The sequence below is a fragment of the Lipotes vexillifer genome, unplaced genomic scaffold, assembly GCF_000442215.2.
Source record: "Lipotes vexillifer unplaced genomic scaffold, Lipotes_vexillifer_v1.1 scaffold1168, whole genome shotgun sequence".
Lineage (NCBI taxonomy): Eukaryota > Metazoa > Chordata > Mammalia > Artiodactyla > Lipotidae > Lipotes > Lipotes vexillifer.
Window position 1 is genome coordinate 1,390,632 of NW_006799230.1, and position 12,550 is coordinate 1,403,181.

Genomic DNA, 12,550 nt, shown 5'->3' on the forward strand with positions numbered 1-12,550 from the left:
GGCCCAGCCACTCTGTGGCATGTGGGATCTTCCCGGACCGGGGCACGAACCTGTGTCCCCTGCATCGGCAGGCGGACTCCCAACCACTGCGCCACCAGGGAAGCCCGAGACGTGGATAACTAATCTTTCGAAGTTTCAAAAACAAAAATGCAGCTCTTCTCTAAACTCTTTTTTAATGGATTTAACTTAAATGGACTATTGCTTAATAGAAATATTTACTATCCAGGAAACTTCTTTGGATTTTTTCCACTCAGGACTGAGTATGTTGGTAAGCCAAAGAAAATATGTATTGTCAAAAGATTAAGATCTGGCCTGATTAATAGGTAACATTTCACCATCTATATATTTCTTTTCTCTCCAACATGCATTTAGTTTATTCATCTCACTTATACAATCTGGTTTTTAAATTTTCATCTTTTCTCTTTAATATCATGAGACTTAAAGGTCAAACTGAAAAGAGCATATTGATTACTTTTGTATAAAAATCCTAAGAATGTACATGTATGAATGCCAAAATTGAAAATAATGACATCACTACATAATCTCAAGTGTGAAAAGAAAGTTAGTGAATGGATTAAGAAACTATACATAAAACATATGGTTTCTATTAGATTCAAACTTAGATTTAAAATATCCAGCCATATTTCCTCCTGAAAATACATATTTATTGAACATCTTTTTCCTGGTTCTATTGCCTTAAAAGTCCTTTCTCAAACAACTTTCAGGGTTTGAATAACCTATGATAGAAGATATCCTAGAAAATTGAGATTCAAAGCACCAAAATCGAAATCACAAAACAGGTAACTTTCATGCCTGTGAACAGAACAAGCTCTTGTTCTGTGCCTGAGGGAGCAGAGCACTTTGGGCAGGAAGCTTCAGTACCAGTACGGTCAGTAAGCACCTGTGCAGATCTCCTCCAGTCTTATAAATGTGCCGCACTCACCCCTTCCTCTGTGCCTCTGTTCCTGAGGTTCTTTTTCCTCACCCCGGAATATCATTCTTTCACCTGCTCTCCTATCGCAATTCCACCCAAACTTCAGCATTCAGCGCAAGACTTCTCCAGGGAGCTTTACATGGCTTCATTGTCTCCCTTTGCTTTAAAATGGCTTGTATTTCCAAGTCTAATCCACTCACAACTTAGCATTTAATTATTCCTGTGTTAATTTCCTGGTGTTTCTGACAGTATTTGAATATAATTCTATTTAATATTAATTCTTGATATATTCAGGCATCTTAGATTCTTCCTAGTGAAATTATCAGTTCCTTAAATATAGCTATGTTTTCATAATTTATATATTCTTCCATAACATTGAATACAGTGCTGAATTTATATTTCAAAAAATCACAAAGAACCTGTTGATGAATTTTGTCTGTAAATTCCATGGGAGAAGCGGACATGTTGATCTTTTCCCCCCAGCTTTATTGAGGTATACTTGACAAATAAAATTGCAATGACTGTGTTGATCTTACCCATCATTAAATGCCCAGTGCCCAGCACAGTTCTTACTGAATAGCAAGAAACCAAGAAGTATTTGTTGAAGGATAAATGAATGAAAGTGTGAATAAAAAAGGAATTGTGACCTTAAATTGAACACACGAAAGTAACAAGTCAATAAATAGTCTTGCATAAATGAATGAATGATGTACTTTTCAAGAAGTAGGAAAGTCCAAGGATATCTAATAGATTCATTTTATAAGTAGCAAGGAAATGGGCTTAAGCTACTAACTTCATCTAGAAGAGTAGCTGTTTTTTATTCCTTGTTGCAATTTGGGATTAGGATACGGAGCTTATGAAGGATATAAAAATTAATCATGAATAGCAAGAAACGTCCTGTGCACTCTTGGAGTTCTCTGCATCTCTTTGTGAAAAACCACTTTACTTTCATGATAGGCATTCTTTACTCCAAGGACATGCCTGATGGTTTTCAGAATTTCCCTTCAAGTGATCAACATGTAAAAATGTAAAAGGAAGATCATGCATATTATTCCATTTAAACTAATTAAATATTATAGACTCCTCTTACATTATAACTACTTAAGGGGATTTAATTTTTTTTTAAAGGCTTAAAGTGTTGATTGTACTCTGATGTGTGCTAAGAAATAGATCACACTTCTCAGTACAGCACATATAATACAAGAAAAAAAATCCATGTGTGGAAGAGGGTAATGCTGTCTGCTACTCTTCAATCATTGGAAAGTCAAATTAGAGGCTTAGATATAGAGAGCAAAGTGTTTGTAGTATATTCAGAATTAGCAAACATATTTTTAAAAAATAATACATAAAAACCATAGAATTTTTTTATAAATCACTGTTTTTTTTAATGCCATGAGTCATAGAAGGAATCGTGGTATAAGTTTAAATGTTTTTGGCCCTTGATAGATGATTGCTAATGCTTTCCTCCTACTAATCATTTAGTATAAATGTAGCCTTACTTTTACTGGAGATTATAAACCAAAACCTCTAATTCCTTTTTTTTTTTTTTTTTTTTTTTTTTGGGCTGTGCCATGCAGCTTGTGGGATCTTGGTTCCCCGACCAGGGACTGAACCAGGGCCCGCTGGGGAATTCCCAAAACCTCTAATTCTTTTTTCCATCAGATTTATGATAAATTTAAACACTCATAATCAGAAGATCTTTAAAAAATAAATTCTACAGAGTCATGCATATGTTTATTTCCTGGAAAAAAGGCAAGAAGATGTGACATTAATGACAAAACACAGTATTTGTATAATACATATGTATGTATAGGTCCTGAAATTCTTTTCCTTAGATACATGATTTAATCCTACTATTGTTTAGTAATGTCATCTAAATGATTGTTATTTTCTTATTAAAAATTATCTCCAAAAACACGAAAAAAAATCATCTCCATGTCGCTAAAAGACATAGCTAGACATATGTCTATGTAACACAATTTTGCAGAAGAAACTTTAATAACAAAAACATAAGAAGGGGCTTCCCTGGTGGTTGAGAGTCCGCCTGCCGATGCAGGGGACACGGGTTCGTGCCCCGGTCCGGGAAGATCCCACATGCCGCGGAGCAGCTGGGCCCGTGAGCCATGGCCGTTGAGCCTGCGCGTCCGGAGCCTGTGCTACGCAACAGGAGAGACCACAACCGGTCCGGGGATCCCACATGCCGCGGAGCAGCTGGGCCCGTGAGCCATGGCCGTTGAGCCTGCGCGTCCGGAGCCTGTGCTACGCAACAGGAGAGACCACAACAGTGAGAGGCCCGCGTACCACAAAAAAAAACCATAAGAATGCTACAATAGCACTTTGTTTTTAATTTTTTAATGTTTTTTTTTGGCCACACCACACAGCTTGTGGGATCTTAGTTCCCCGACGAGGGATCGAATCCGGGCCCACGGCAGTGAAAGCACCAAGTCTTAACCACTGGACTGCCAGGGAACTCCTGCTACAATAGCATTTTATATTAGTGAATAATATTAAAATTATGTAACAGTATACACTACATTAGTATGCACTTTTTCATGTTCTATTATATAAACAGCTGTGAAAATCTGATTTTTAACACAAATAAAACATAAATTCATTCACATGACTATTGCATTTTCTTTCCACTTTCAGAAACATTCCACTTAACTAGTCTTATTAAAGACTAGTGAATCATTCATTTATTCAACAAATATTTATTATTAAGTGCCCTCTATATGCCCAACACTGCAATTGGAGCTTGAATTACCAAAACAAAACAGACATGAACCCCCCCTGCCAGGAACCTACAGTTTAATTAGGCAAATACTCAAGTAAATAAAATTAGCTAAAAATTAAGGGACATATTTCACAACTTGCCAAGTGCTGCATTAAAATGTTTTATATGGATTACACCTCTTCATAACAATACGATTACTGCATGTGGGTAATTTTACCCCATTTTACAGAGGAAAACAAGTGTGGCAATGTTAAAGTATGTTCCCTTCAGGAGGTGGAGCCTAATACCCCATCCTTGAGTGTGGTCTGAATCTTGTGCATTGTTTTCAATGAATAGGATAAAATTAAAAAGTGACCGTGCAACTTTGTTGACTAGGTCATAAAGGGTGTCCTTTTTGCTCTTCCAGATGGGAAGGCAGATGCCTTGTGGTGGGAACTTACAAGTTGCCCTATGGAGAAGACCACATGGTAAGAACCTGAGGCCTCTTCCCAACAGCCATGTGAGTGAGTCACCTTCAAAGTGTCTCCTTCTTCCCAGTCAAGTCCTTCAGATGCTAGCAGCCCCTGCCAACATCTAACCTGAAGAGAGACCCTGAGCCAGAAACTATCCATCTAAGCTGTGGTATAATTACTAACCCACAGAAACTGTGAGATAATAAATATTTGCTGCTTTGACCCAATACATTTGTTACTCAGCAACAGATAACTAAGACACAGAGTTTGGAGAAGTTATGTAATTTGCTAAGGTCACAGAGCTAGGAAGTGTTAGAGGTGTTTCAGCCAGTCAGTTATAGCTAAAGTAATCATATAATTTATTGTCCAACAGGGACACTTCTTAGAGAGTAATGGGGATAGTGATAATAATTATAGTGGTTCAACAGCTATGCACCAGAACTATCTAGGGCAAACTGGGACACAGGATCAGTCTAGTTACAGTCTATGCTCTTTACTGCAACACAGCTGTCTCCTATATAAATAATTGGATAAAGTGTGACCTATCCAATAATGGAAGTATAGCACAGGGAGGGATAAACCACCTGCTCCAGTAGAGACCACTATCTACCTACCAAATATTCATTGTCCCCTTTGGTAATACTCCTATATTGTGTGATGGCAATAATGTGTCTAACTGGGAAAAACAAAGACAAAAAAAACAGCATTTCCCACCTCCCTTATAGATGACCAGAAGATGTCAGTAGAAGTTGTCATGTGGGGCTACTAGGAAACCTCTTAGAAGAGGGCTAGCTTAACTATCAGGAGCCCTTTTTCCTCTACAGTTTCTTTACAGCTGATGCCTGGGACATGGGTGTGCTGGTTGGAGCTGCAGCAGCCTCACTGCAAACAAGAGGAGGTATATTTGGTAATGAAGGTCATGATTTAAGAATTACAGCAGAAAGTCTGGGTTTCTGATAACCACGGACCCATCATTTCTGTCTTAGAGAGTAAACCTCTCTATTACGTGAGAGAAAAAATATGCCTCTATCTTTGTTTAAATAGATATTACAAGGGTTTTCAGTTATACTGTGATTAACCTAATCCTCACTGATATACCTACCTTAATTCCTCAAACAACAGATCTAAATTTTGAGTACCGAACATTTGGATTCTTACCCTATTTTGACAGAAATTGTTCTAGATATATTGACCACTCTTCCTACTTTTTAAAGTAACTAAAACAAAAGCATTGACAGCTTTCTTGATGATACAAGGTTATTACTATTTACAGAAAGCAGGGTTGGTTCACTTTTTTAGTGCCTAATAGAGTTTTGTATGCCCTGTGGAAGCTCGTTCAACTGTTGGTATTAATAAAACAAGTATGAATTAAGTTCTTGTGAGCAATACTCTTTTAGATAGGCTGGTGCCCTCACCTATTTTGTTCCTTTTAAGTGAGTCATTTGAGGGTTTTTCTAAACTCTCCACTCATACTTCCTCTAAAAACTTGAAGACTAATTAAAGATTTCCACCTTTCAGTCATTATGGAAATGTGCCAGGGGATTGTCATGAAATGTTAAATATCTGGATTTAATAGGAAATGATTGCATTCAGAAAGGAGTTAGATGCAGAGCTCTTAATCACATAATTGTATTAGATTTAGCTCATAGAAACATCAAAGAATTAAATAAAAGCTTTGGTACATGTTCAGCATTTTTGTGAAGCATAAAGGCATTTCCATAGTTAGTTTTTCTTTTGAGTTTCGAAAAAATAAACTACTATTATGGAGATAGTTACAACAATGCTACTCTTTAAGCAGAAATGAGATTCTTTAAGAAACTGAGTTAACTTTTTTATTCTAAACATTTCAGGTTATTCTATTTCAGTTCAGAATATCCTTATCATTAACAAAAATTTTGAACAGTTATTGTAATAAAATGCTTCCTATAGAGAATAAATATTTTCATACGTGTAAAATATCTAGGATAAATATATGGAAGAAAACTTCAAGGACAACCTAACAATTACATCTGACCCAAAATGCAATAGTGAATGACATTCGTAAAAAGAATTTAAGCTAAGGCTGGATGATCATTTGATAGGGATATAATAGACCTTTCTGCAATTATGGAAATATTCTGTATCTCTACCGTCTCAAATACTTACATTAGCCACATGTGAATATTGAATGCTTGAAATGTGGCTAGTATGACTGAGAAGTTAAATTTCAAATTTTATTTAATTTTAATAGTCACATGTGGCTAATGGCTCCTGAATTGGATAGTATAGTTATAGATGGTATTCACGGAGGTGAAAGAATTGAATTTGATGGATTCTAAACTCCCTTCCAACTTTGTATCGCCATAGCTGCAAAACTGAGCAGTTAAACTTTATTTCTTCTCCGTTTTCTTCCCCATTCTGCACCAAAATTTCCCTCTTTCTAATATCTGGAATTAACCAAGGCATTAATTTAGTCATTGCAGAACTACAATGTGCCAAATGCAGTGAAAAAAAAAAAAAACTGGATCTGCTCTGGCATTAATATTTCCAAACTTTTTTTTTTTTTTTTTTCGGTACGCAGGCCTCTCACTGCTGTGGCCTCTCCCGTTGCGGAGTATAGGCTCCGGATGCGCAGGCTCAGCGGCCATGGCTCACGGACCCAGCCGCTCCGCAGCAAGTGGGATCTTCCCAGACCGGGGCACAAACCCGCATCCCCTGGCAGACTCTCAACCACTGAGCCACCAGGGAAGCCCTCCAACTTTCTTGATTTTCCTCTTACTACCTTCAATAACCCTTCCCTTCTGGGACACCTCTCTCATCTTCAAATATGATGTCTAGGTAGCAGGCTGTGGAGACCGTACCTAAATGCTGGAACTTCCAGATTCACCAGAGATCTCTCTGCTTGGATGGAGCAAAGCCACAGGAATTGATGGTGTCATGCAGGAGCAATAAGCGTTCTGAATCAGATTCAAGTCGATTTTAAAGTAAAGTGATATTACTTGCACATGTGAGATGTGCATCTGGTGAGCTATAAGTAATTCCTACTATTGCCAGCCTCTTTCCCAATGTTTCCCAGGATTCTCAAAGGAGCTTCAGCCTATATGGAGTTCTCAGTCTCACTTGTACCTCAGTCCTGCATCTGGTCTGTTCATTCAACCCTGCATATACACACAAACATGGAACACAGTCCCTTTTACACTGATTCCACAAAGCAACCTAAATGCAAGGTAGTTACATGTAGCAGAATTCTGTAGAAAGTTGGAGGGTAATAGTGGAAGGGGCTGTGTTACAGGTGAACATTAAATAACTCTGTTCTTTAAAGACCTCAGCATTCCTACTGTGGCTTCTTCCTACCTGTGTCCCCTTCTCAGATTCCCAACCTCCCATCATGTTCGCACCCACCTCCACCAGGCCCTCTTCTTTCTCTTCGCCTCGTTCCCAAACCCCCATTTCTTCACTCTGGGCCAAGGCCATGTCTAAATCTCCCTCATTTTTTCATTCTGAGCAGTTCAGTCTTCTCTGTTTTGCCCTAATTTTTCAGATGTTTGGGACTTATATTGCCAGACTCAAAATTTCAAATAAAAAAGTAAGTATAAAAAACTTCTTACCCTAAAAAAGGATTCTACTTCCACATTTTGAAGTAAAATTTTCTTTTTCATATAACTACATATACTATATACCTGTATATTACTATAAAGTAGTTTCAGAAAAGACTTGGCCATGGTCATAAAATTAATAAAAGGTGTTACGGCGACTAGAAGGCAAAACTCTTGAAGAGAATTTATCCTTCCATTAAATTATAGCCATAAACAATATGGGTTAAATAAGATTTTATAAACATGTATGAGAATCTCACAACCACTTACAATGTGGTCTCCAATCGGAAAAGTTCATGAGCACTAGAAAATGGCATGACAGACACAGACATTTGGGGGGAAAAATCATATAAAAATGAAAACTGTACAGATTTTAAAGTGATTGAAAATAGCTTTATATATATATATATATATATATATATATATATATATACACACACACACAATAGAGAGAGAGAGAGAGACCAACCATACTTATGCTATTTCCCATGGGTACATTAATTAAGAATTCAAGATATATGTATATGTATAACTGATGCACTTTGCCGTATGCCTGAAACGAACACAATATTGTAAATCAACTATACTCCAATAAAAAAAAAAAAAAAAGAATTCAGTTACACTGAGAGGACCCAATGTTACACCAAGGAAATGGAACTTTAAAGAAGAAAATAATTTTTTTTCTTGAAGTTGAGTTAAAGAAGCAAGTAGACAACAATAATTATTTTCACAAAATTATGTGATGGCACCTACCACACCTTTCAGTGATGCTGGAAGATAGATTCATCTATGCTTTCACTGAGTTAAAACCTTTACTGACTCAGCACTATATGTAAAATACCATATAGTATGGTATACTATACCATATGGCATACCACATGGCAGATCCTACAGGGCTTCTAAAAATGAAGTGTTTGTCAGGACCATTTCAATTGCAAGTGACAATAACCCAGCTCACATGACCCAAAGCAGAAAGAAAATGGATTGGTTCACATAACAGGAAGCTCAGGGTTGGTTCTGGCTTGAAACACAACACAATTCCCAGGGAATGTGGTGTTTTCCCCGCACCCCACCCTCCCTTTTTTCTGCCTCTTCCTTTTCCAGCTCTACTTCCTTCTTTGTTTTAGTCTTCTCCTTGCCTACTGCTTCAGGCTCCCCAGTTGATGAGGGAAGATAGTTACCCACAATCTCAGACTATGTGTCATAGTTTAGCAATCCCATCCTAGCTAAAAATACTGCCTACTTCTCAAACCAGTATATCAACTCCAGGCAATGATTCTTATTGGCTCTGTTTATAATAATTACTTACCCCTGAACCAATCACTGTGTTCACAGGAGTGAGATATTAGGATCGGCCATGCCTGGGTCACGTAATCACTCCTGTAGCAAGGATGTGGCACAGCACTGTAGTAGATAGGATGTTCTTAATGATTCAGGATGGAGGAAGGGTAGTTCTGCAAAGAAAGGGATACAACCAAGCATATAAATACATCTGCCCACTGTGGATTGATAAGTAACAAGTCTTGTCCTCAAGGAGTTTGTCCCATATAAATCTTAGTATTTATATATGGGAAAATATCCCCACATCTGCCCCCAATTTTTAATTCCAATATTAATCAGTTATCTCAATTATAAAATTTAAATATTCCCCCAGTCCTTATTGTTATATAAATCTGGTTTTGTTAGTTTTAAACTACATGTGAAAATTACTTGATCATTGGCATAATATTTTTGTGGTGGTCAAAGGCAATGTTGGTTTAAAACTTTTTCTTTATATGATAAATGACAAATTTGTCTTTAGACACTGTGAAAACTATGTCAATCTAACAAGTCATTTCCTCAGTTAATCTTAGTTTTGTGGCTATGATGGCTTGAAAATTGTTTCTTGCCCTCACCACACACTGGTTGCTACTATATTTAGAGACAGTTTGTTTTAGCCTTGACAGAAAAACTTACCATTATTTTCATAGGCATTTTATTGGCTAGAAAGCATAATTTGTGTTATTTTCTACTCATGCTATCTTGGTATATAGAAAGAAATAAAAAACCTGATGTTTGTATCATATTTTTACTAAATGTGTCTCATGCAATAGAGTGAAATACAAGCTTTTGCTGGGTTAAGTCACTGAGATTTGTGAGCTAATTTGATACTGAAATATATCCTAGCCAATCCTGATAAATGCAGATGTGTTAAGTTGCAAGTTATCATACTTTATAAACAAAAAGATTCTCACTGTAATTACACAAATACTATATATTTTCCCTTATTACAATATGTATAATTTATGTTCTAGGCAAACACACACGTATGTTTATGTGATTTCCGAAGAGTGACAGTTAATTCTACTTTTTTCCCAAGAGAAAGGGGGAAAAATCATAATTTGGTGAGTGTCAGAGAGCCTTCAAGCCCATAAAAAGCCAGGAAGGATCTTCAATGACAACTTTCTGTACGTATCTATGATTTTTTTCTTACTCTATTTCAGTAACTTAAGTTTCACAAACAGCTCCTAAAAAGGGAGACTTCTGAGGAGAAGTTATGTTACTATACAAGAAATTGGGGTTTTCACCACAAGTTATTTCACTTTCACTGTGGCAAAGAAAATGCAGGTTGAACTCACCACAGGACCCGGGGAGATGGCAGTTGTTGAAGGTTTTATGGGTTCCCATCACCTCCTGAGAACAAAAGAGAATCATAAGAAGACTGAATTTGACTATATCTGCCACTGAGAAGCAGTGACGTCAGAAACTAAAATATCACTGGTCTGATCATCTTTCTCTTCAATTAAATAACATTGCCTTCATGCTTTAACTCCTTGGTTTTCAAATGTTTCCTGGCAGTGGAACCCTTTCTTCCAATGGCACGTTAGCAGAAATCACATATATGAGACGGATAAAAGCAGGATCCAGACGTTCCGAGGATCACCATCATCCAGCACAACCGAATAAAACTAAGGCTTTAAAGACTCACACCTGCTAGGGTTCATGATGCACCCATCACGGCACGTACACATAAGTAAAAGACTCAGCTGTTTCTATCTAGCAGATTTGCCTTTGTCTTTCTAGAGCAGCTTCAGGATATTCACCTGCAGTTGGTCTTGCCCCTCACTCCGATAAACCTCCCTGAGCATCTGTCTTTCCTATTCTCCTGCCTCCTCCTTTCATGACGCTCTAAGAAACCTGCACACTCTTTTTCTCTTTCTGCCTCAATTTTGCTGCCTTTTAAAAAATACCTACCCTCTTACTTCAAGACTTTAGCCCATATCAATTTCATTCAAAAATCTCCCACTTGGGCTTCCCTGGTGGCGAAGCAGTTGAGAGTCCGCCTGCCGGTGCAGGGGACACGGGTTTGTGCCCCAGTCCGGGAAGATCCCACATGCTGCGGAGCGGCTGGGCCTGTGAGCCATGGCCGCTGAGCCTGCGCGTCCGGAGCCTGTGCTCCGCAACGGGAGAGGCCACGGCATTGGGAGGCCCGTGTACCGCAAAAAAAAAAAAAAAATCTCCCACTAAATTTTTGTTCCCCCAGGAGGTCTGTGCTATTACTGCTTCCCTATTCAACCCCCTCCTCAATCAATCCATATTAGGCAAATGGGGAAGCTTAAAAATAACATTTTTGATTTCTATTTTATGTTATATATATAACAAATATATGTATATATAGCCACATATATATAGTCTATCTTTTTATGCAAACATTAAAAAAAAGTTTCTGTACCTGGCCATTGCATGTGTTGATGTAAATGCGCACTGCACAAATGCAAGAGCACCATTTGCAGGGCTGATGCACAATTATGTGGCCACCTGCCTCAGGCCTGCTCTGTGCTGAAGAAAATCTCACTAGGACATTCTCTCAAAGGCTGGTCTGAGGATCGCCTCCATCTGGGGTCCTCCTGTGAAAAGTGTGATCAGAATCCCAAGCCAGGCCTACTAAATCAGAATTTCTGGAAAGGAGACCTGGGATGTGCCTTTTTAACAATTTCCTTTGGGAGTTTTAGTTACTTACTGTTAAGTAGCAATCCTCCCCCTACCCCCCAAACATAGTGGATTAAAGCAATGATTTATTACTTCTCGTGATTCTATGTGCATTGACCAGCAGTTTCTCCTGGGCTCACTCATGCAACATCACTCTAGCCTGGAAGGTCCAAAATGGCCTCACTCACATATTTGTCAGTTGGCGTTGGCTGTCAGAGGGGTGCCTCAGTTCTCTTTTCCTGTGGCTCCTCAAACTAGGGGTGGCTTCTTTACATGGCATTCTCAAGGCAGTGTTCCAAGAGGGCACAAGTGGAAGCTGCAAGCTCTCCTGAGGCCTAGGCTTTCCTGGCACATCATTTCTGCCACCTCTATTAGTCAAAGCAAGTTACAAGGCCAGACCAGGTTCAAAGCATGGGAAATTGATTTCATTTTTTGATAGAAGAGTTGCAAAGCATTTACAGCTATAATCCCCAACACACCATAGTGTACTGCTAAGTATATATGAGGTACTTAATACTTTCAGCCTTCATCATCATGTCTGCAGAGATTGAAACTTCTAGAATATGTTATTCGTGGGCTTTGCTTTTAAATGAAAGTTTCTGCCTGCATTTGCTAGAAAAAAGTTGATTTGCTTTCAGGTCCTGAAACTAGGATTGTCAAAAAAAAGTGTTGGTATCTACACTCACGTTTTCAACCTACTCAAAATCAACTATGGAATTATTTTTAAAAAATCATTAATATTGCATATTTTTCACAGCTATTTTATTCAGACTTTTCTGATCAAAAATTTTCCAAATTAAAAACCAAAAGGTCAGAATTGGCTAACGTAAATTTAGTTTCCTCTTCTACCAAAGCTAATCTTTCAGTGATTTTGATAACAAGTGGT

General features: G+C 37.9%; 1 protein-coding gene across 1 annotated transcript in view; it reads right to left on the reverse strand.

The window, feature by feature from the left end:
* The window catches only part of ITGAV (integrin subunit alpha V), a 97,103-nt gene extending 89,530 nt beyond the window's left edge, over positions 1-7,573 (reverse strand). Inside the window, exon 1 of the mRNA XM_007471523.1 lies at positions 7,454-7,573. Within this exon, the coding sequence (XP_007471585.1) occupies positions 7,454-7,573 (120 nt within the window). The remainder of the gene's footprint in view (positions 1-7,453) is intronic.
* Positions 7,574-12,550: the final 4,977 nt, after the last annotated feature.